General features: G+C 37.5%; 1 protein-coding gene across 1 annotated transcript in view; it reads left to right on the top strand.

Moving 5' to 3' along the window:
- Positions 1 to 26,419, top strand: part of TMEM132A (transmembrane protein 132A) — an 85,134-nt gene that overhangs the window by 26,170 nt on the left and 32,545 nt on the right. The window contains exon 10 of the mRNA XM_053692287.1: positions 14,460 to 14,654. Within this exon, the coding sequence (XP_053548262.1) occupies positions 14,460 to 14,654 (195 nt within the window). The remainder of the gene's footprint in view (positions 1 to 14,459; positions 14,655 to 26,419) is intronic.

Here is a 26,419-nt window from a genome sequence, read left to right as displayed (position 1 = left end):
ATCTTTATTTTAGCTAGGTAAGCTATTAAATAGTTAATAACTATTTAATAGCTATTGTACCTAGTTAAAATAAATTTAAATTTGCCTGTAAAATAAAAATAAATCCTAAAATAGCTACAATATAATTATTAGTTATATTGTAGCTATATTCGGGTTTATTTTATAGGTAAGTATTTAGTTTTAAATAGGATTAATTTAGTTAATAAGAGTAATATTTATTTAAATTTATTTAATATTTAAGTTAGGGGGGTGTTAGGGTTAGACTTAGGTTTAGGGGTTAATTAGTTTAATATAGATGGCGGCAGTATATGGGGGGCAGGATAGGGGTTGATAAATTTATTATAGGTGTCGACAGTGTAGGGGGGCAGATTAGGGGTTAATAAGTTTAATATAGGTTGCGGCGGGGTCCGGGAGCGGCGGTTTAGGGGTTAATAACTTTATTTAGTTGCAGGGGGCTCCGGGGGCGCAGGTATAGGGGGTAGAACAGTATAGTTTAGTGTGGGTGCTTAGTGACAGGGGTATCAATAAAGTTGGGAAAAGCCGAAGAGCAGCGAGATCGGATGAGTGATAACTATCACAGTCCGCTGCTCATCGCCCCGTACTTGGTGCGCGGCTTTTTGACAGCTTTTTTGATAACTTTGGCGAGCTTATTCAGGTCTGCGGCGGCGATGGTAGGCGAGCTTAGGCGGGCGTATTGGGCCGGCGAAGGCAGGTAACTAGACACGTTGATAACTAGAGGCCTATATGCGCATTAAACATGGGCTATAGGGTGAGTTAATCAGCATTACATACTACATAGGAATAATTTATTATAATTTTTGGGTTGACTGACCCTTTAAAGTGATGGTAAACTCCCCCTTTTTTAAAATCAGATCCGGACTGTTAGTGATATTTTAGAAGGAGTTTAATTCATCCGATGTAATGAAGATGCGCTATAACTTTAGTTTTTTGTGTTTTTTCCGAAAAGGTTTTATTGAAAAGTTTTTGTAAAAATATTCATATAATCAACAGATAATGTTGTATACAGAATGCCGACCATCATACAAATAATAATCAAACATCGTTATATACATAATGTCGACTAGTATGTAGATAGTTATCATTTGCAGATGTATACAAGATATAAACTTAAGTAAAATCTTTACATAGATACTTTTAGTGGTATCAAACTAATTAAACATTCACTTATGGTGCATCACATTATCAATATAATTCAATAACATATCCATTAAAGGTATATAATGTTTGGATCCTAGTAGTATGGAACATAAATATAGCTTATATTCTTAGTCTGTGTAGTAGCATATCAACATTGGCTCTGTTCTCAGATCATCGGGAAAAGGGTGAGGGATAAAGGAGAAGGTAAGGGAAAAGATAGATAGGGTGAGAGATGAAGGGGAGGAGGGGAAGAGAGGGAAAAAAAAGGGGGGGGTGGTAAGGGAATTCTCCCTTCTTCATAAGGGAACTGGGGCGGCATTGAAAATTCTTATCGTTTGTGTAGCCAGGTATCCCATATTAGCCAGTAGGTGTCCATTTGATCAAGTCGAATTAAAAAAGTATCTCTCCATGCTGGACATAGTCAACCACTGCATGTATTTCTGTAAGACCTGGGGGTTCAGGGGATTTCCAAGCCTGTGCGATGCATAACTTAACTGCTGTAAATATGTATATCAGTAATCTCCTCGACACCTGTGGCGTATCATTTCCTATTATATGCAGCAAAGCGTTGGCGTTGAAATCTTGGAGATAAGTTTCAATGAATTACAAAGTCCCCTAATTTCCTTCCATAGTGAGGTTAGTTTCGGACATTCCCACCAGATGTGTAAGTCTGAGCCTACTGCTCCACATCCGCACCAGCATAAGGGTGAGGTACGTTTTAGCCAGTCTTCCTGGGGTTCTATGCCACTTCAATAGTACCTTTATGTATACTTCCAGCATAGTGACGCAGTGTATGGTTTTGTTGGTTAACAAAATAGCACCTTCCCAGTCTTGATCAGAAAAGTTAGTACCTATTCCCCGCTTTATATTGCCATGGCACCCCCTGAGTAAGATCTGACAAAATTAAGTTGTAATGAGTTGTAAGAAGTTTGTGGTGTTTAGACCCACTTCTCCATCTGATCTCCCATGGAGTAGGCCTTCTAAGAGGATCCACGAGAAACCCCCAAGTCCTCAGAAAACTAAGGACCCTGAGGGACTCAAACGGAAGCCAGGATGGAGCTGGCTCAAATCTGGTGGGCACCAGGGATAAATTAAGTGTAAAATTTTGATCAAAGAAGTCCTTAATATCCGAGAAACCCTTCAGTCTCCATTCTCCTGAATGGATGTTTTTAAGATCCCAGAACAGACCCACCATATGGTGTACTGGCGACGGGTGGGGAGCAATTAATAAACTACTTTTCAGGGATTGCCATATTGAAAGGTTGTTTTGCCCTATAACATTATGGAGATGGGGCGTAAGTTTTCCTATATTGGGAACCCAAATTAAATCCGAAAGTCCTAAAACTTCAGGGATCCCGGACGCTTCCAAGAGATACCAGCCCGGTTTATCCTCTTTTAGGCCCCATGCAGTGACATGCGATAGCCTCGCTGCTTCATAGTAAGTGAAGATGTTGGGGGCCGCTATGCCTCCCCGGGGAAATGGTCTTTGCAGCGTGTTGTAGGCTATTTTATGTGCTTTGTGTTGCCATATGTAGTTAGAGAATTGTTTATGTATATGAGACAAAATAGAGTGCGGGACATTGATCGGGATACAGCGAAACAGATATAACACCTTCGGGATAAAGGACATTTTAACTTAGGCAACCCTCCCCAGCCAGGAGAGTTCTTTAAATGTCCCATTTCACTAGCAATTGCTTAAGATCGGAAATTAATGAGTCACAGTTATCCCGAATTAACTGATCAGGTTTGGCACTGAGGTAAATACCTAGGTGCTGTGTTGACCAGGGAAACAGGAAGGTGGACTGAAGTCTTAGTAGAGTGGAGTGTTCAATCTGGATAGGGTATCCTTCTGTCTTTTTATAATTCATATTATAGTAGCTTATTGCACCAAATTGGTGAATCACGTTAAAGACTGCTGGTATGGAGGTCATTGGTTCCGTCAAGAGCAAGGTCACATCATCCGCAAAAAGAACTATTTTCTCAGAGGGATTTAGAAGAGGGACCCCAGTAATCGGATCAGATTGTCTGATCCTTTGGGCGAAGGACTCCATTGCAAGCGTGAAAGTGAGCGGAGAAAGTGGGCATCCGTGCCTAGTCCCGTTACGGATTGGGAATCTGTAGTTTAGTTTTTAATATTAATATGAAATTCAAATACCCCGCACTCCGCCGCCCACTTGAAAAGTCAATTTTTCTGTGAGCTAACATTTTGAATTGTTGACCAATCAGCACTCTCCCCATATGGCACATTTTGTTGTAGCTAGAGCGCCGATTGGAAAACAATTCAAACCTTTAGCTCACAGAAAAATTGACTTTTGAAGTGGGCCGCTGAGCGCAGGGAACTTGAATTTAATATCTACATTAAAAGGTAAGTTATAGCGCAAGTTCATTACAAATGATGAATAAAACTCCATCTAAAATACCACTAACAGCCTGGATCTGATTTTAAAAAGGGGAGAGTTTACTATCACTTTAACTCCCTCATCAATGGCAATGGTGTGCCATCCACCAGCCAGATCCAAACAAGCCTGGAAATCATCCATAAACCAAACTCATCTAAAAAAAAGATAGAGCATATCATTTTAAACAACTTAACAATTTATTTCTATTATCTAATTACAGGTGAAACTCGAAAAATTTGAATATCGTGCAAAAGTTAATTTATTTCACTAATGCAACTTAAAAGGGGAAACTAATATATGAGATAGACTCATTACATGCAAAGCAAGATAGTTCAAGCCGTGATTTTTCATAATTGTGATGATTATGGCTTACAGCTCATGAAAACCCCAAATCCACAATCTCAGAAAATTAGAATATTACATGCAATCAATAAAACAAGGATTGTACATAGAACAATATCGGACCTCTGAAAAATATAAGCATGCATACTGTATGTACTCAGTACTTGGTTTGGGCCCCTTTTGCAGCAATTACTGCCTCAATGCGGCTTGACATGGAAGCTATCAGCCTGTGGCACTGCTGAGATGTTATGTAAGACCAGGATGCTTCAATAGTGGCCTTCAGCTCTTCTACATTAGTCGGTCTCATGTCTCTCATCTGTCTCTTGGCAATGCCCCGTAGATTCTTTATGGTGTTCAGGTCAGGCGAGTTTGCTGGCCAATCAAGCACAGTAATCCCACGGTCATTGAACCAGGTTTTGGTGCTTTTAGCAGTGTGGGCAGGTGCCAAGTCCTGCTGGAAAATGAAGTCGGCATCCCCATAGAGCTCGTCTGCGGAAGGAAGTATGTAGTGCTCCAAAATCTCCTGGTAGACCGTTGCGTTGACCCTGGACTTAATGAAGCACAGTGGACCAACACCAGCAGATGACATGGCTCCCCAAATCAACACAGACTGTGGAAACTTCACACTGGACTTCAAGCATCTTGTAGTGTGTGCCTCTCCATTCTTCCTCCATACTCTGGGTCCTTGGTTTCCAAATGAGATGCAAAATTTGCTCTCATCAGAAAAGAGGATTTTGGACCACTGAACAACAGACCAGGTCTGTTTTTCTTTAGCCCAGGTAAGACGCTTCTGACGTTTGTTGTTCAGGAGTGGCTTGACAAGAGGAATATGACATTTGAAGCCCATGTCCAGGATCCGTCTGTGTGTGGTGGCTCTTGATGCACTGACTCCAACCTCAGTCCACTCCTTGTGAAAGTCCCCAACACTTTTGAAAGGCCTTTTCCTGACAATCCTCTCCAGGCTGCGGTCATCCCTGCTGCTTGTGCACCTTTTTCTTCCATACTTTTGCCTTCCACATAACTTTCTATTAATGTGCTTTGATACAGCACTTTGGGAACATCCAACTTCTTTTGTAATTACCTTTTGAGGCTTTCCCTCCTTATAGAGGGTGTCAATGATGGTTTTCTGCACAACTGTCAGGTCAGCAGTCTTTTCCATGATTGTGATTGCTACTGAACCAGACTGAGAGACCATTTAAAGGCTCAGGAACCCTTTGCAGGTGTTATGGCTTAATTAGCTGATTAGAGTGGGACACTTTGAGCCTAGAATATTGCACCTTTTTCACAATATTCTAATTTTCTGAGATTGTGGATTTGGGGTTTTCATGAGCTGTAAGCTATAATCATCACAATTATGACAAATCACGGCTTGAACTATCTTGCTTTGCATGTAATGAGTCTATCTCATATATTAGTTTCACCTTTTAAGTTGCATTAGTGAAATAAATTAACTTTTGCACGATATTCTAATTTTTTGAGTTTCACCTGTAGATTAGTTCTTCTCTTTTTTTTTTTTAATCAATTATTGAAAATCATACCTAGGTAGGCTCAGAAAAGTTATAGTAAATCCTAGCGTGTCTGAAATGCTAGGATTTACCATTCCAACAAATAAAGGGGACTTTCAGTCATAAAGTATAAAATACATCATAAAGTATAAAATACTTCATGACTGAAAGTCCCCTTTATTTGTTGCAATGGTAAATCCTAGGATTTACTATCACTTTAAAGAAGCAATTTCTCATACATACATATATACTCTGCAGCTGATATAACATGTTGTAAAACAATTTTACAGTGCAATGCCCTTTTAACAATTCAACAGTTTAGAGTTCAATTATGTAAATATCCAAATTTTTAAAACTTTCATTTCATTGTAAATCCATTAAAAGAAAAAATATAGTGGCATTCCCATTGACTTCAGTTTCTTTGCTACCATCTGATGTGTTTCACTTGTGGTTTTTCATATATGACTACAGCATACAAAGTCATGAATTGTATTTCATCCATAGCTCCATAAGGGACTTTCTTTGTATTATGTTAAATGTAGGGCTGATTAACTTGTGGCTGAATCTAATAGCAATGACATATATGCTATATGTCTGTGATTTAGAAGGTTGTTTTATCTGGTGTGCTTTATTTTATACCTGTGTGTGCACCAAAGGTGAATTGCATTGCTACCATCAAATGGACATTAAATCCTTATAATATATGCATTATACATATTAGCAATTAAAGGGAAATGATCATCTAAAAAAAACAAACAACTAAACTTTTATGTTTAAGACAGGCCATGCAATGTTTAGGTACTTTACTTCATTCTCTTAGTATCCTTTGTTTAAAAGAAAACCTAAAATAGGCTCAGGATCAGCAATTCACTACTTGAAGTTAGTTGGTGGTTGGTGGCAACACCTGCATACAAATTTGTTTTAAAAACTTTTAAAACTGCATTTTTTGCTGTCCATATACCTTTTTAAAAAACATCTTAATATGAGGTTAAAGGGCCATAATTTGTTAGAGCATTTCATTTTTAGACAATTGATCCAAGTGCCACTTGGGACGTGTGGAGCACTGGTATAGAGCAGAAACCGCCACTGATCCAATTAGCAGTTCTAGTTGCACATCTGAGTGCAACAGATGCACTTAATTATTAATCCCCTCATAATTAAATATTTTATAGGGATTTCATTTATTAAATTAATAGTTAATTACCTAATTACTTATTTTATGGGACATAAAGTCTTGGGTGTGATGCTACTTTTAATTTAGAGATGTGAAAACATTAAAACATTTAATTCTCCACTTGAGTGTCCCTTTAATGTCCCTTTAATTTATAAAAAAATATAGGTACTTTTCCATTAACGGACCGCCACTCTGTTGGTAAATACACAATGCCAGTAGATGGCGTTATAGAGTTTTAGTCCATTAATGGAAAAATAAATTCACACATCTCCACTAATTTTTTTTTTGCCTAGGCATGGGAGCTTTGGCACCCTTGTAAATGTAAGTCCCCATGATTCACTTGAGGTGGATTCCAAAGTATCGGGGGAGCACGCCGCTAAGTGTGACAAGCGTAAGAGTAGCAAGAACAATGCTGGGAAAGAGAATCAAGCACCCAAGGGAAGTTATGCGTCTGAAAATAATGGTACTTTTCTATTAACGAACCAAAACTCTAAAGCGCTATCTCTCTGGCATTCTGTATTCACCAACAGTGGCGGGTCCGTTAATAGAAAAGTAACAAAATATATATAATATTATTAGTTTAGCTCCCTTTAAACTGAGTATTCTAAAGACTCGCATTTTGAAATCATTCACGCTGATGCTTATACAATTGGAGACTTCATAATCATGTCAACCCAACCTTGAGCTTAAACCACTCAGGCATAAAAATATGTAACAACTGTACAAGGTATCACAAAGCTTAATTATTTATGGTAGACAATTTACTTTCCCTGTTGATCATCATGATGAAATTAGCATATTTTTTTAATGTCATATTTTTTGTTATTTTTTTGTTACCAGCATTTTATAATCTAGAGTAATCAAAAATGTCTCAGTTTATGTAGATATTACAATTCATGGTTCAATGGTGATGCAGCCTTACACAATCACCTTAAAGGGATATTAAACCCACGATAGAGCATACAATTTTAAGCAACTTTCTAATTTACTCCGATTATAAATTTTTCTTCAATCTCTTGGTATCTTTTTTTGAAAAAGCAGGAAGGTAAGCTTAGGAGCCAGCCTATTTTTGGTTCAGACCCTAGGTAGTGCTTTACATTTAGCCACCAATCAGCAAGTGCTACCCAGGGTGGTGAACCAAAAATGGTCCGGCTCCTAAGCTTACCTTCCTGTTAAGAGAACGAAGAAAATAGATAATAGGAGTAAATTAAAAAGTTGTTTCAAATTGCATGCTCTATCTGAATCATGAAAGATAAAAAAGGGGTTACTATTCCTTTAAAAAGACTTTAAAGGGATATAAAACCCCAACATTTTCTTTTGTTATTAAGACAGAGCATACCATTTAAAAAAAATAATAAAAAAAAAACCATTGCAATTTACTTCTATTATCAAATTTTGCGTAATTTCAATGATATTCTGTGTTGAGGATATCTACGTAGGCACCTGGAGCACTAAATGGCAGGATATAGTGCTGCCATCTAATTCTCTTGCAAATGCATAACATTCATGCAAAATTGCTGCCATATAGTGCTCTTGCTAATGCATACCATTCTTGCTAAGCTGCTGCCATATAGTGCTCTTGCTAATGCATACCATTCTTGCTAAGCTGCTGCCATATAGTGCTCTTGCTAATGCATACCATTCTTGCTAAGCTGCTGCCATATAGTGCTCTTGCTAATGCATACCATTCTTGCTAAGCTGCTGCCATATAGTGCTCTTGCTAATGCATACCATTCTTGCTAAGCTGCTGCCATATAGTGCTCTTGCTAATGCATACCATTCTTGCTAAACTGCTGCTATATAGTACTCCAGAACTGGATTGGCATACGTCCCTGCTTTTCAACAAAAGTTACCAAGAAAACAAAAATGTGATAAATAAATTAGAATATTGCATGCTCTATCTAAATCATGAAAGAAAAATTTGGGGTTTCATATCCCTTTAATGTCTGATACATATTGGGGGAAAAAATAATTTAATGACTGCATTGAAAAAGATCTGAGTACAACATATATGTTTTAAACTGTCAGGTGCACTATTTTGCAGACCAGGGACTGTTTTTTTTTTTTTTTTTTTTTTTAATTTCTTCTGCTGTGGTCAATTAGGGACAGACACAGATACAAACACTTATTCTGCAGCATGTATTAGGAATCGGATCAGGATTCCACATTCCAGCCTTAATAAGGGGACTACAATTTTCACAAGGTTGCTATGTCTTTTTTTAGACATATATACAGTTAATAGTTATTCCTGAACACTCTGGGATGTCGTAGTTGTCACATAACATTAGGGCTGAAAATGAAAATATCTCAAATTACTGATGACATCTTTCTTCGGGCATAGACCCTTATTCTTAGTGACATATTATGTAACATTTCCTATATATATATTTAGTTCACATCTTTTGTTTAAAATATAATTTTGTTACATAATAGAGCAGTTTTGACACATGCATTTCAAAAGTACTCTAAAGATTTCTGAAATTAGAAAAGGATTAGGACTCATATTTATAGAATTTTTGACTTCTAAGTAAATCACATTTCAAAGATGTAGGTGATAACTATTATGTTATTTGTAAAAACAATCATCTTCAACCCCACATTCATAATATTTCAGAGAGACAAAATGATCTATAAGGAAAATTTGCTGGAGCAATTAAAAGACCACTAAGGGCTAGATTTATTAAAGTCCGGCGGACTACTTTGCCCCTGTCTGCCCGGAATCGCCTCCCCGCATTTATCATTGCACACAATGGCTAGTGTGCATAGTCGCCCCCTTTGCGTGAGCTGTCAATCTCCCCTGTCGGAAATATCCGGGGGAATTGAGATACGCCAACTAGCATGTGGCGAATTGGGTTAAGAAGCAGCGGTCTGATGTCCACTGTATCTTAACTCTTGGCTGTAAGTTTGCTCATGCAAACCTGCAGCCAGAAAGTTTGATAATTCTGGCCCTAAATACAGTAGAATTTAATAATTGACAAATACTCAATAAAAGACAATTGCAATAGCACCTACTTTATATTTTAAATAAACAGAATATTTTCTGGCAAATTTCAAAGTTAATTCAATCCCCCCTATTCCATGTGATAGCTACCAGCCAATCACAAAATGCATATTGTATATAATTTGTACATTTGCACATGCTCAGTAGGATCAGAAGAGTCAGAAAGTGTGCATATAAAAATATTCTGCATGTTTTGATAATAGAAGTATTTCGGAACATTTTTTTTAAAATTGCATGCTCTATGTGAATTGTACAATTTTAATTTTGACTTTTGTGGCCCTTTTAAGAATTTAATAATCTATTTTGAACAAATACATTTGAAGATCTATAGAAAAGTACAAACTGTCCACACATTGTATTATTTCTGAATGAGGTGCACAGTATTTTCTGTGACACTTGATAATATTGGTTCCAGTTTTTAGTGCATTCTAGTTGGAACTATATGGCTAAATTACTGAATAGGAAAAAGGGTTTGAGATGCAAATAGCAGCAAGACTTGATTCTCAGACCCATTTCTGTTCTTCACTAATTGCATTTAATGATTTTATTTTCTACTTGCCAAAAATCACTGTATCCTTTTAACAAATATTGCAATCTCATCAGTGCTCAAGTTGTAACATTTTTAAAGGTACAGAAAAGTTTTCTTTCATGATTCAGATAGAACATACAATTTTAAACAACTTTCCAACTTCTATTATCAAATTTGTTTTATTCTGTAGGTGTCATTTGTTGAAAAGCATGAGGTAGTCTCAGGAGCAGCAATGCACTACTGGGATCTAGCTGACGATTGGAGGCTGCACGATTGGAGGCTGTCATTGCCTCACCAAATGTGCTAAGCTAACTTCCAGTAGTGCAGTGTTGCTTCTTTAACATAGGATGCCAAGAGAATGAAGCAAATTTAATAATAAAGTACATTGCAAAATTGTTAAAAGTTGACTTCTCTATCTTAAATAAACATTTTGGGTTATGTGTCCCTTTAAGTTTGTGCTAGGTGTCAACAATATTTCTTGAAACATCATCAATATTTCCTTTATTTGATGATACTTAAAGGGACAAAGACAAAATATAATATGTACTTTAATTACTTACTTTACCTGCAAATTTATACTGCAGTACCTCGCCATTAACCCTTTATTTTTAGTTTCTGAATGGTACAGCTCTATCTCCCCCCACACAATTCCTTATGGCTGTATCTATTCTTGCTTTGGTAGAATGTAAAAGTGAATATGGATGATCTGCTGGAGCATGCTTAGAATCTGTGAACTCAGTTGAAATACAATGCCTCTGTCTAAACACTGATAAGAGGGGTGGAGTTGGCTGATCCAGGCAGCTTAGCTATGTAATTAATTTTGCTTAGTTTTGAAAATTATTTTAAAATCCTTGCAGGAATTTTTAAACTATTTTTTAAGCAAACTAGTTTTAATCAATTAGCCCTTTTAGGATATGCACAGATCTCAACCTGTATTATGTCTCTTTAAGGGGACTTTCCTGCCAAAATTGAAATCCACATGGATGCATTTCAGTTTTGTATTAGCAAAAATGCTTTTGATAAAAGCTATAGCTGTTTCACAAGTGTATTTAAGTATGCACCATGCACCAGCATTTTAAACACAGCACTTGCTCCTACAACCTAAACTGCTTGTACCATCTAATAATGACTCCATTTGTTAATTGCTGACATATACAAACTCCACTGGCTATCTGAGCAGCTGCAGTATTTAAAGTGCTGGTGCACTGAGAATGTCAAGCTATGCTTCACATGCACGTGCAGAGAAAAATGTTAACACTAAAACAGTAATAACTTTTACTAGAAGCATTTTTGCTAATACATATATATTGCAAATATGTTTCTATTCAAAGATGTAATTTATCTATGTGCATTTAAATTTTGACAGGAAAGTCCCTTTAGCATCCCCTATCAGCACCAGGATAGCAAAATTCCTATGAATATATTTTAGAACAATTTTTAACACCTGTTCAACCTGAAACTAGCATTAATCTCCCAACCAGTTACCCCCTATCTGAATATAAGTAAAACCTTCTTACTGTTTTGTCCAAACAAATCTTGTAAATATATATAAATTAATATTAAGTTTGTTCCGGCCCAACAACAGCCCTAAAAAGAAGGCTGTTCCATCATAAAATTAAGTGACCAATCATTACACGTTTTCCATTTGCTCATATGCATATTCTTAATCCTGGTGCACGCCCCTGTCAGCATGCGCACTAGGGGATTGAAGCAATTGCATGCGCATAACAGAAAGTGAAGTCCTCTCGACCAGAATGCATTCCTGGAATAGATCATGCGCATAGTTTAGCGCAGCACAGTGCCATTTCTGCTGATCCTGGCTGTCACAAATTTACCGGGCCTTGAGGTCACTTGGTTTAAGAATCACTGATTTAGAGTATATATGGGGTCACAGAAAACATATAAATCATGTGGGAATCACAAACATTACTTGGTTTTCTTGAAGCGCTCTGTGTCTCATTGGGATTATTGAAGTTTTTCATCCCCATCTGACTAAAGGTATTTTATAAAAAAGGGGGAGTACAGCCGCACAATAAGAGGTACCACAAAGGGCTGTTAAACCCCCCCCCAAAAAGAATACTTTATTATATCAAGTTAAAATCTAAGATACATGGCCACAAACATCCTGACTAGTTTTGTGCCATAGCAGGCACTTAATATAGGATCCTTTGATTAAGTGCCTGCTATGGCACGAAACTAGTGCGGCTGTACTCCCCCCTTTTTTGTGCGTTTGGTTAGGCCATTTGGCCGTCACAGCGTGCACCACTTTCAGCTGATTACACAGTGGACTGTTCCACCTCCGCTTCCCGTTTACACACAGCGTCTACAGAATATGCAGTGGCGAGGAGTGTGTGTGTAAAGGTATTTTATATAGAAGTTTTGATCCCCTGTGGGTGAATGCCCTACTTAGGTAGACCACCGTGATAGGACTCATATAATGGGTAATGAGTTTGGAAAGGGAACAATATTATTATAGAAATTGCAGAAAAACAAGGGAGAAGACTTTAAAGGGACAGTATACTATAAAATTCCCTTAATGTGTTTCCAATTAATTTTGTACCAGCTGCAAAATGTATGAGATTTGCTTTTTAAGGTTTATTTGTGTATATAAATTAGCTGATTTTGTGTTTTGAAGCCACAACCTAATAAAATGGGTTGAGCTTGTAGGTATAATCAGATCTCATTACTTTATCACATTGTGTACATATACCTGCTTCTTTATCTTATATCTGTCTGTAAACCAATCACCAATAATTGGAGAGAACAATGGAAAATTAACATTTTATTACCTTATCTCTTCTATACCCCACTGGGAGTGTAATTTCTTCTAGTGGCTGTGTTAACACAGCTTGGCTCCGAGGCCAAAAACTTTCATGATGGGTGGGGATACCACAGGCTAAATAAACTAATTCAAATGCCAATATAAGGTTAATGGAAATACTTGGAAACAATTTAATACACTCCAGCAGGTAAAGTGGATCATTGGGAACAAATTAAAGGGGAGAACATTTTTGAGTAAACTGTCCCTTTAAAGGGACATGAAACCCACATTTTTTTTCTTTTATGATTCAGATAGAGAATACAATTTAAATTGTATTTTTTTCCAATTTACTTATCATAATCAAATTTTCTTGTTCTCATGTTATTCTTTGTTGAAGAAATAGCTAGATAGGTAGCTTGCACATGTCTGGATCACTACATGACAGGAAATAGTGCTGCCATCTAGTGTTCTAGCTAATATATAACGTTACAAAACTGCTGCCAAATAGTTCTGCAGACACGTGCACACTCTGGAATTTACCTTCCCGATTTTCAAAAAAGGATAGCAAGAAAACAAAAAAAATGATAATATGATATAAATTGGAAAGCTGTTTAAAATTGTGAGTGTTTGTTGTATGAGAGTGTATGGTGTGTGTCTGTTGTATGAGAGTGTATGGGGTGTGTGTCTGTTGTATGAGAGTGTGTGGTGTGTGTGTGTGTCTGTTGTATGAGAGTGTATGGTGTGTGTGTCTGTTGTATGAGAGTGTATGGTGTGTGTCTGTTGTATGAGAGTGTATGGTGTGTGTTTGTTGTATGAGAGTGTATGGTGTGTGTCTGTTGTATGAGAGTGTATGGTGTGTGTGTGTTGTATGAGAGTGTGTGGTGTGTGTCTGTTGTATGAGAGTGTGTGGTGTGTGTGTGTGTGTCTGTTGTATGAGAGTGTATGGTGTTTGTGTCTGTTGTATGAGAGTGTGTGGTGTGTGTGTGTGTCGTATGAGAGTGTGGTGTGTGTGGTGTGTGTCTGTTGTATGAGAGTGTATGGTGTTTGTGTCTGTTGTATGAGAGTGTGTGGTGTGTGTGTGTGTCGTATGAGAGTGTGTGGTGTGTGTGTGTGTCTGTTGTATGAGAGTGTATGGTGTGTGTGTGTCTGTTGTATGAGAGTGTATGGTGTGTGTGTCTGTTGTATGAGAGTGTGTGGTGTGTGTGTGTGTCTGTTGTATGAGAGTGTATGGTGTGTGTGTGTGTGTGTGTCTGTTATATGAGAGTGTATGTTGTGTGTGTCTGTTGTATGAGAGTGTATGGTGTGTGTCTGTTGTATGAGAGTGTATGGTGTGTGTGTGTATGGTGTGTGTGTGTTATTACCTTTTACAACACTTTCGGGGGGAGGGAGCAATTGCCCTTTTGCCCCACTTGATCCACCACTGTTTGTAATTTCAGAGATGAGAGCCTGTTTGCGTCTATGTTGCCCAAGCTCTTGGTGGAATTTGGTGAAGCCTACTTCTGTGGAGAAGTTTTAAGAAATGTAAATATCGTGCATGCTTACATATGTCTATTGCTTTATTTTGTACATCTTTCACATTTGTCACATCAGGTGCGGTCTCCACTCTCACACTCCATCCTTGGGGAACAGACTGTTGTGGTATCATCAGAAACTGTCTCTATTTTGGAACTGAGGACACACCTGGTGTGGGGTATAACGCTCTCTGTTGGTTCCTCTGAGGTTAATCATCCTGGTGTCTTCACAGTCAACTGTCAGTCTCAGGAAGCAGCAATGGTCCCAAAACAGGTAATACATAATCAAGGAACTCTCTTGCTTTTTGTTTGTGTTTTTATGCTAGGTAATAGTGAATAAAAGGGGACATTAAACTTGTATCACCTGAGTGTTTCTGTAGATATACAGTACAGATATAGTGTAAAAGGTCTTCTCAGGTGTTAAAATGACTATTAAACACACAAGAATATCACAGTAAAAAAATGCATTATAAAACATCAATGCAATAACATGTACTTTAAATAAGCAGTAGATTTTACAAACACATACAGAAAGAGAATGATCACGAGTTAGCTTGTTCTATGGCGATTTACCACCTGGGAGCAGCCTCTTTTAGCCCAATAATGATTTTCACAGCCATATTCCTCTATGCACATTGGACAAGGCGTCCATATCTGGATTCCACCAATCACCCTTTGGGAGACCTCTCCAGGGTCATAATACAAATGGATACAAAGAGAGAAGCGCTCTACCAGGAACGAACTAAAGCTCAGTAACTTGTTCTATGGTGAGTTACTACCTAGGAGCAGCCTCTTTTAGCCCAATTGTGCTTTTTCATAGAGGAAAACTTTCATGAAGTATATCAGTCTAATCCCGCCTAGTAAGGTTAGCCCATCGCCGAAATACCAGGCAATTTTATTTTTAGAAAATATTGCACAAAATAAGTTATTAGGGCTCAAAGATATGAGATCTATGGTGTTAAAGCCCTTTGGCGTTTTTTATTTTTTTATTTTTAACATTGAGATACATACATATACATGTTTATATATGTATTAATTTATTTATATGTGTATATATGTATTTACAAATAAAGGTTTTAACTATGAATTTACTGCTCTACTTGTAATCTATCCCTTAGTGTTTAACGCCCCTTTTAAGTATCAAGTTTTCATCTGCTGAAGCAGAATTATGTGTTTAACCCAGTCAATGCAGCTTATCACACCTTTTATCGTCCTCTACCATCTACTTCATATTTAAAGAGGCATTTTGTTAAATAAATACATCCTGAAGCATTTCCAAAAATACTTTTATTAAATTGCATAACATAGAAACTTAGATGCTGACAGCAGATAAGAACCAGATAGCTATCATACTAACTCATATTTACTTCCAAGGGATTTGGCAGTCAAGTGTAAAAGTTGCATCATTCAGATACGGTGCTGAATATAAAAAATAAAAACTTCTCAGTGTATTAACAGATTCATCTCTTGGTTTTCTTGATTGCCACTTGACCCCTATTACAAGAGGGCATACTGAAGTAGCCTTGGAATTGTGAACCTGTCTTGAGCACTATATGGCATCATCGTGTGTAGGAACGTTAGACAAGCTGCCCGTAGATGTACTGTTAAAGTGCAGTAGCAGTACTGTATAGCTAGAAGAACTAGTACTTAAAGACTATGAATAAGGCTTAAGGCAAGCCGAAACGCGTTAGCCTGCAAGTCTCTAGTTCAATTTTCTGTTGTTCTGGCTTTTGTATCCTATTGGATTTAGCCTTATACACAAAATACTACTAAGTTGTGGTTTTGTGTACTTTTAACAATAAAGGTAGGAGTTATTACCGGAGTCTCCCCATTTCTTCAACTAGTACTTAAAGGGACATGAAACTAAAAATTTTTTCTTTGATGATTCAGATAGGGCATGCAATTTTAAACAACTTTCCAATTTATTTCTATTATCTATTTTACATTGTTCTCTTTGCTTTGTTGAAATAAAGCATACCTAGGTATGCTCAGGAGCAGAAATCCACTACTATTTAGCTACTGATTGGTGCCCTCTTCTCATTTGCTCATCCGATGTGTTCAGTTAGCTCCCGGTATTACACTACTGCTTCTCCAACCAAAACCGATACCAAGAGATTAATGCAAATTTAAAAGGTAAATTTGGAAAAGTTGTTTTAAAATGGTATGTTCTACTAGTATCATGAAAGAGAATATTTGAGTTTCATGTCCATTTAAAAGGCAACTGCTTTAACACAAGCAGAGAGTGTGCATCTATCTGTGGATAGGAGACATCCAAAAAGAGTGTGCAAGTAGTAGTTAAAGGGACATAAAACAAGTTGCGATAAAGACAAAATATAATAATGTGTACTTTAATTACTTTACCTGAAATTTATACTGCAGTGCCTTGCCATTAACCTTTTCTTTTTAGTTTCTGAGTTGTAAAGCTCTAACCGACCCACACATTTCCTTCTATGGCTGTATCTATATTTGTTGTTGTTTTGGTAGAATGCAAAAGGGCATAAGGATTATCTGCTGGAGCAAGCCTAGAAGCTGTGAACTCAGTTGAAATACAATGCCTGTGTCTAAACACACTGATAAAAAGGGGGGGGTGGAGCTGACTGCTCCAGACAGCATGGCTTTGTAACTAATTTTGCTTATTTTTGAAAATTAGTTTAAAATACTTGCCAGCAATTTTTAAACAATTTTTTTAATGCAAACTATTTTTATTTCATTAGACCTTTTAGGATATGCACAGATCTCAACATGTTTTATAGCACTTTAAGGAAGGCAGAGCTGTGGGTGTCCCTGGCTGTCACTCAGCACTGTCTGCTTTAGTCTTCCTCTACAGGTTGCTTGTATAACAATGATTTTCACACAAACGCATTAATCATTAGTAGTGAATAAATAAGCTGCTATGTTAAACATTCACTCTGATAACAATAACAAAATCTTGAGAAAAGCTTGTTTTATATTGGTTTTCATAGTTTGCCCCTTCCATAGAAAAGGAAACCAAAAAACTAGACAAGCTGAATTCAAAATTTAAAAGGGTCAGTAAATTCAAATCTACTTATATTCCTCTTGTCTTTGTATCGTCAAATGTTTTCAACCAGCTCCTAGTAGTGCATTGCTGTTCCTTCAACAAAGTGTACCAAGCAAATTCCACCAAGAATGTAGCTATACACTTGTGTGGCAATAAACTTATCTCTTACCATGGTGCTGTGCCATAACACACTACTTGCCTTCATACAGGCTGTGTCCTAAGCTGCGTAGCACCCCCTCCCTATAACTGGTTAAGCCTTAGTATGAAGCTCAACCTTCTTACTTATTGTCATCCTGACCCAGCCAAAGCATGTGCCCCTATCATTGAGGCTGAATTATCAAAGGTCTTGCGGACCTGATCCGACAGTGCGGATCTGGTCCGCAAAACTCGTTGAATGCGGAGAGCAATACGCTCTCCGTATTCAGCATTAAACCAGCAGCTCACAAGAGCTGCTGGTGCAACGCCCCCCCCTTGCAGACTCGAGGCCAATCAGCCACCAGCAGGGAGGTGTCAATCGACCTGATCGTACTCGATCGGGTTGAATTCCGGCGATCTCTGTCCAGCTGCTCAGAGCAGGCAGACAGGGTTATGGAGCAGAAGTCTTTATACCGCTGCTTTATAACTGCTGTTTCTGGCAAGTCTGAAGGCTCGCCAGAAACACGGGCCCACAAGTTCCATACGGAGCTTGATATATGGGCCTCATGGGCTTAATCCCTCTCACAGGCTGTGCCCCCTTTTTGCTCCTGTCCCACCCCCTGTCTATGCCCTTTTAAAAAAAAAAATGTATTTGTCCTTCTCCCAATGGTGCATTTAGTAATGTTGCTGCCTTCCAACCCCAAATATTAAAGCTCATAATATAGCCATATAATAGAGACACCTCTGATCTGTAGCAGTGACAAACATGCAATCAATGGAATATGCTGTCACAGCAATTGCTTGCTTTGGGTTTCCTTTAAAGGGTTATCTGCTTTCCTGCAGCCCTTTAAGGGGCTTCCTTGTAGGGCACAGTGGTCATCGTTCAGGGCTAAAGCAGGGGCGCCTTCGCCAAGGGGCTAAAAATATCTTTTACCTGAGATTTAGTAAGGATATTGCACCTGTGAGATATGGAGTGTGAGGGTCCAGAAGTGGAGTTTGGATTGTATAAGGATGAGGTTCTGGTTATATGTGCAACACTTAATTTTTTTGAGGGGTGGTGTTTATGGAATTCTGTCGCAATTTTGGGCTATTCTATGTTTATAAAAAAGAAACTAGGAAATAAATTTAGAATGGCCTGATAGAGGAAAGAAGTTCACAAGTTAGGGCCAGTTTATGAGTGGATTGCAAAATATCGCTTACGCAAGTGCATTTGTGCTCTATTCAGTAATACCAGGGTACGCAAATGTGTGCTGTATTATAAGTTAGGTGCAATGCGAACGTGACCTCGTGTAAGCATTGCAAGAAAGCTTTACACTCACAAGAGCAGGCTTCCAAAAGCTCCAATGGGAGCCTCATTCTCATGCTGTGGGACACGACATGAAAACCTATCGCCGCAAAGTCTCGCAGCGATTGGCAGCAAATATAAATATATATGTATAGGGTTATATACATATATTTATGTGTTTATATGTGTATATAAACATATTAACACATAAATATATATGTATATAACCATAGACCATAGTACCCATAGACCGCAATGTAAAGGCACTTTTCAGTGCATTATTTTTTCTAACAGACCTGCTCACTTTAACCCCTCATAGCTAAAAAATGTTTATTAATAACTACAACACACTTTATTTAGTGCGCAATTGGGGCATATTTTGAAAATGAACTCTGATCTGATCTCTGTTTAATTTTCAGAGAACTAATTGCTACCCCAAGCTCCCTGTAGCAATATCCAGCCACTCGTAATAGCTATTTATCACGTGCCTGTAAACAGGCAAATTTGACAGTTTACAGCCACACAATAAATTAGTTCTCCACTTGTATTCTAGCCTTTAGTATGATAACACCATAATGGGATGATCTGTGATACATTTCAAATGTATCAAATACAGGAGCCTAACTTTCAGGGAAATAATATGTGAACACCATTATTTAGATCTAATAACTAAAAAATAAGTCCTATAATTTATTATTTTATCTCAATTTGGTAATTGAGCATGACCAAAATGTATTATTTTGTTTTATCCCTCTATGTGCCACCAATAACCAACTAGTTCCCAGTAGTGCAGTGATGCTCCTGAGACTATCTAGGTATGCTTTTCAACAAAGGATACCAAGAGAATAAAGCACATTAGATAATATAAGTAAATTTGAAAGTTGCTTAAAATTACATGCTTTATCCAAATCATGAAAGTTTAATTTTGACTAGACTGTGTTTTTAATTAATCAAGTTTTTTTTATTATTGTTTATATGCTCACCAATTGTTACTTCCGGTGGTTTAGATGTTCTGTAAGCCAATTGTTATAGTTTCTTTGTAAATTAATTCAAAGTTTTGCCTGTTAAGCATACATATGCACTGATTTTTCAGCAGACCAATGCTCAGTAATGTATTTCATGCTCCAATTAAAGGAATCTTTTGCCGTTTGCTTCTTTATGCAAAAATACTTCCATAAAAAATAGTTTTTCTTGGGAATGAAACCGACCAATCATATTGCAGAAGGACATGTGCACATCCCTCTCTAATTCTCAAATAATCTGAGTGCCAGTAACTTCACTATGAATATATATCTGGTGGGTCCAGAGTGCGGAAAGATGTTCCTAAAACCTGTGTGTAATTCAAATATTCTTCTAATAGAACTTTGAAATGCATTTCAAATTCACTTTCAGTGTCTATTCGTTGTGTTTTGAATGTAGTAAATGGCTTTCAAATTATCTGAATGCTATGTGAATTATTTATTACAATATTAAACAAGGGTGTCCAATCTTTTCCAATAAAAGGCCTTTTTTTTTTTTTTTCTTCTTCAACGTTGGCGTTATAGAAGGTGTCTGCAAAAGATATTGTGCTAAAGGGAGACAGTGTCAAAGCATATCTATGTAAATGTACAATATTGATTTGATTAGTAATTGTAATTAAATAATATTGTACTTAATGAAGGTCACAGCAGTGAACCACTGGCTGAAGTAATTGGTCTGTCACGGGCACAGTATGTGATTTATGTATCTTAGTAGGATAGAAATGAGAGGACAGTTTGAACTGGAAATTTAAAAATGTGTGTCATAGTAAGACAGGCAATAGAATTTCCTTTAGAAAAGCTCATTACTGCAAATAATTCACTATACTAGTGCCCCTTGTCTAATAAACATTTGACCCCCTTTATCTGCAGGCTTAATATTCAAGGGGCTGTCAGTTAATGAACAAATTACCGTTCACTGACTAGCTGTTAATGTGAATTTGATTATTCCCAAGGTGTCATTAATCACGTTAATGCCTTTTGTCAGCACAGTTGAAGCTGGTGTAGTCGAATGTTTAAAAAAGGCTCCTAGTGTCTAAGATGCTATTGTTGCTAAGACTATTTTAACATAATGTCCACATTTCAAATTTACAAAAATGTAAAGAAAGTATTTTGTGTTTTTAAATTGTTTTTACTTTATATTTTTACATTTAATTTAAAACATTTGTTTATGCATAAATAATGTAAAATTTGATAGGCCAAACATAGGGCATATACATTTTTTTAATAAAGGGTATACAGAAATATAAGCACTAAACCAGGTACGAAAAGCTCAGTAGCTTGTTCTATGGCGAGTTACCACCTAGGAGCAACCTCTTCTTGCCTAATTGTGCTTTTCACAGAGGAGAACTTTCCTGAAGTAAATTAGTCTTATACCACCTAACAAAGTTAGTCCAGCCCTAAAATACAAGGCAACCCCTCTCTGAACAAGGACCATGGCAAACCCAGATGATTGTTTCGGCCTTCAGCCATATCCCAATAAGCACATCGGGAAGGGAGTTTAGGTCTGCCTTCACCCATTACCATTAGGGATATTCCCCAAGGGTCATAATTCAAACATATACAGAAGGGGATGTGCTCATCCAGGAACGAACAGCTCAGTAGCTTGTTCTATGGTAAGTCACCACCTAGGAGCAGCCTCTCTTAGCCTAATTGGGCTTTTCAGAGAGGAGATCTTTCCTGAAGTATATCAGTCTGATATCCCAAAACAAGGCCAGTCCAGCCCTGAAATACCAGGCTATCCTCCTCTGAACTAGGAACATGTCAACCCCAGATGATCATTTCGGCCTCCTGTGGGCCTCATCAGTGTGGTGCAGCCATATCCTTCGAAGCACATCAGGCAGGGAGTCAATATATGGTTTCCCCCATCACCCTCAGAGAGACTTTTCTAGGGTCATAATACAATACAAGAGTGTGCATGCGTACTTAGCCATCTCGCAGCAGTGTTTGCAACATTGTTTATAGCAATGCTATAAATAGTTGTAAAGTCTGCTGCCATAGAGTGTCTGTAGCATAACATTGCTATAAACAAAGTTGCAAACACTGCTGTGAGATGGCTAAGGACACTTGCATGCTCCTGAGCTCACCTAGAATAACTCTTTACCAAAGAGTACCAAGAGAACTAAGCAAAAAAAGTATTGGCTTAGATTTTGTTGCCTAGAGTGCGCTTTCCTTTGTTCTGACTGATTATCTGTTGTTGAACCCTGCTCTATTGCCTTACCTATTGGTACCTTTTAATCACTGGACTGATTATCTGTTGCTGAATCCTGCTTGCCTTGTCACCTGCTCTATTGCGTTGTCCTTGGTACCTTTTAAACATTGGATTGATTATCTGTTACTGAACCCTGCTTGCTGTATGACCTGCTATTGCCTTACCCATTGGTCAGTGACGTGCAGTGACGTCAGAGGCTGGTGAGGCAGTGGCTAGGATACACCTTCATTCTTTAGATATTCTTTGTTGAAGAAATAGCAATGCACATGGGTGAGCCAATCACATGAGGTATCTATGTGCAGCCACCAATCAGCAGCTACTGAGCATATTTAGATATGATTTTCAACAAAGGACATCAAAAGAATGAAGACAATTAGATATTAGATGTAAATTGGAAAGTTATTTAAATTTGCATATGGGTTTCATATGGGTTTCATGTCCCTTTAAATGGTGTCTTGGAAAACTGGTCAACTTAGTAAACATCTGATTTTAGTCTAAAAGGATTGTAACAGAAACTCTTGCCAGATAACACAATGCTTGCTATGATTATGAGATCTAGAAATCCATGCCCATTAACATATGTTTAAAACATACTTTTTACTTTAATGCTGCAAATTATGCTTATAGATTCTTTCATTACATAAGGGATGAGAGTCAGAGGGAGAGGAAGAGAGACAGAGAGAGAGAAAGAGACCATGGGGGAGAACAACACATAAGGAGAGAGATGGATAGAGAGAGAGACACACACACACACACACAAGGGGGGGGGGGGGACCACTGCATTTTAAAGTAATAAAACAGCAGAGCTACAGAGAGTTCAGAAAATTAGTCTATAATTTAGTGTGAAGTACAGAGGCAAGCTGCTAAGTTAATGGGTGTAAAGTTTGAGTAAACAAAATACAAAAACGACCCTGCTGTAAAAGAGTAAAAAAAACACTAAACCACATTCATTAAATTATCATTTTCACTAACAGAATCCCTTTCAGTAAAATCTTACTTTAATAAGATGTGGCTGAAACAATGCTCTCTGTGCCTCTTTTCCTGCTCTGTAAGGATTCAGGAAGTGACAGTGGCACATTCCACTGCACTTAGAGGGGAAGAACAGAACTCTCTTTTTCACTTTAGCAAAGCTAGCAGGTTCACAGGACAGCAACAAAATATATGAAAGTTGTTTTTTTCCATTTTTGTTTTGTTTTATAGGATTTAACATCCAGCCCCAACCCTATGTTCCACTTACTAATGCCTCTCACTAGATTGGTTCAGCCCAAATAGGACTGCCTCAAATAAAGCACTTATGGGCCATGCAATGATCTTAACCACTTTCATCCAGTAGATGGCGCAGCATGTTGTGTAATGGTGGGCAGACCTGCTTGTGCCTCTCCATTGCACAACATATAGCTGTGAGAAAAAAAATGCTGGGGAAAAAAATTTACAATTTTGTTTTTTTAAAGCCAATAAAAAAATATATATTTTTGCCCATATGAGAGGTGAAGCACTGCCTCACCTGCCTCTAGTGACTGCACATCACTGCCATTGGTACCAAAGGACCAGTCAACACAGTAGATTTGCATAATCAGCAAATGCAAGATAACAAGACAATGCAATAGCACTTAGTCTGAACTACAAATGAGTAGTAGATTTTTTTTCTGCCAATTTTAAAAGTTATGTATTTTTCCACTCCCCCTGTACCATGTGACAGCCATCAGCCAATCACAAATGCATACACGTACCATGTGACAGCCATCAGCCATTCACAAATGCATACACACTTATTCTTGCACATGCTCAGTAGGAGCTGGTGACTCAAAAAGTTTAAATATAAAAAGACTGTGCACATTTAGTTAATGGAAGTAAATTGGAAAGTTGTTTAAAATGGCATGCTCTATCTGAATAATGAAAGTTTAATTTTGATTGAGTGTCCCTTTTAAAGGTTTGGACTATCTGTTGCTAAATCCTGCCTTGCAGGCACCAATTATCAGCAGCTCCCATTAGTGTAGGATATGTGCATATTTATTTTAACAAGGGATACTAAGAGAACAAAGCACATTTGAAAATAGAAGTGCATTTAAAAGTGTCTTAAAATGACATGCTCTATCTGAATCATGCAAGTTTAATCTTCACTTTCCTATCCCTTTAAGTTCAGGCAGAGGTCGGCAACTACCAGGCCAAGTTAGCCAAATTCCAGCCAAATAGTCAAATAACAGCAGATGATCCACAAATAGCACACCCAGGAATAATATCCAAACGCTCAAACGGGCAAAATACATTCGGCAAGATTACAAGTTTTGGGCTATACCGGGTGCGTAAATAACGAAGTGGTACCACACTTTCCATAGCGCTGCCATTACGAGTTACTGAAAAACCTCCTTGCGCTGTGCACTAAGCTCCATACCGCACAAAAGCCAAGGACTGAGTTTACGTGCTCGTACACGCTTTCCCCCATAGACATCAATAGGGAGAGAGTGTTAGAAAAAAAAAACTAACAACTGCAATCACTGAATGGCAAATCGCTGTTATGCCTAGTCTGCCGCCCCCGACATTGCCGACACTAAATAAAGTAATTAACCCCTAAACCGCCGATCCCCGCATCGCTAACACCTAAATAAACCAATGTACACTAAACCGCCGACATCGTCGACACCTAAATAAAGTTATTAACCCCTAATCCGCTGCTCCCCGACATTGCAACGCTAAATAAAGTGATTAACCCCTAATCTGCCGCTCCCCGACATCATCCACCCTGAATAGACATATTAACCCCTAAACTGCTGGCCCCCCACATCGCAACTAATAAACTAAACCTATTAACCCCTAAACCCCCGGACCCCCTCATCGCAAAACAATTAATTAAACTATTAACCCCTAAACCTAACACCTAACTTTAAATTAAAAGTTACAATATAACTATCTTTAAATAAATATAAACCTACCTGTGAAATAAAAAAATAACTAACATTAAACTTTAAATTAACCTAACATTACTATTCTAATAAAAATTAAAAAAAACTACCAATTAAAAAGCCTAAATTACAAATTTAAATAAACCTAATACTACGGAAAAAAAAACCCCTAACATTACAAAAAATAATAAACACCAAAAATACAAAAAATAAAAAACTCTAAGATTAGAAAAAATAATAAAGAAATTATCTAAAAGTGCGGAATGGACATTGCGTTACAGGCGAAAATGCCTCGTAATATGCGTTGCCGGCCATTCCACGTGCAATGGACAATTTTTCAGCGGTATAGCTGTACCGCAAAACTCGTAATCTAGGTGATTTTGCATTGTTTCATTATCAATCTGGAACAAAAAAATGATGGTGTAGCAGGCAGGTTGCTAGACAACCGGATGCAGCATGACAATACTAAACCAACTCTGGAAGTTTTATGACATCATGTTTATATAAGCTTTCTAGAGAGACCACAGCCTCCTTGTAGGGTTATAACAAGAATTTATGGGATACTGCACAAATTAATTTAAAAAAAAAAAATAGGTAAAATCCATTTAAATAGATGAATAATACATATTACAATAATTTCTATTAAAGGGACATTCCGGTCAAAATTGAAATGCACATAGATTAATTACATATTTGAATAGAGACATATTTGCAATATACATGTACTTTAAAAAATGCTTCTAGTAAAAGTTATCACTGTTTTAGAGTTAACATTTTTCTCTGCACGTGCATGTGAAGCATAGCTAGATATTGTCAGTGCACCAGCATTTTAAATATTGCAGCTGCTCAGATCATCAGTGAAGCTTGTATCGTGTCAGCAATTAAGACATTGAGTCATTATCAGATGGTACATGCATGTTAGGCTGTCTGAGCAAGTCCTGTGTTTAAAATGCTGGTGCACGTTGCATACTTAAATACTCTTTTGAAATAGCTTTAACTTTTATTAGAAGCATTTTTGCTAATGCACGTGTATTACAAAAATGCTTCTGTTCAATATTGAAATGCACCCATGTGGTTTACAATTTTGGCTTGAATGTCCCTTTAAGTATATACCACAGTTTAGTGTTTTTTTATTACACAATTAAACAGACTTTAATATCCCTTTAAACATAAGCTCAGTTCTTTCCCAACATAGGCCTAGTCTCCATGGAGGTGGTATAGATTAGACATTTTTTAATCTCCATTAAAGTCTATAGAGATTTTTTTTTATGTTACCACCAGTCTCCAAACATTACCACCTCAATGAAAACTAGGCCATAATCGGTTGGAACCAGTCCCTGTCAGTATAAACTTTATCCACAACTTCCCATCCTCCACTGCAAATTAAAGTAAAGATTTATGCACGCCAGCTGAAAAAGACCAAGGGGTATATTTACCAAGCAGCGGATGCTGCTATCTACCCCCGTACTTTA

The sequence above is a fragment of the Bombina bombina genome, chromosome 9, assembly GCF_027579735.1.
Source record: "Bombina bombina isolate aBomBom1 chromosome 9, aBomBom1.pri, whole genome shotgun sequence".
Taxonomy (NCBI): Eukaryota; Metazoa; Chordata; class Amphibia; order Anura; family Bombinatoridae; genus Bombina; species Bombina bombina.
The sequence above is the reverse complement of the archived record's forward strand: the minus strand, read 5'-3'. Positions and strand labels throughout refer to the sequence as shown.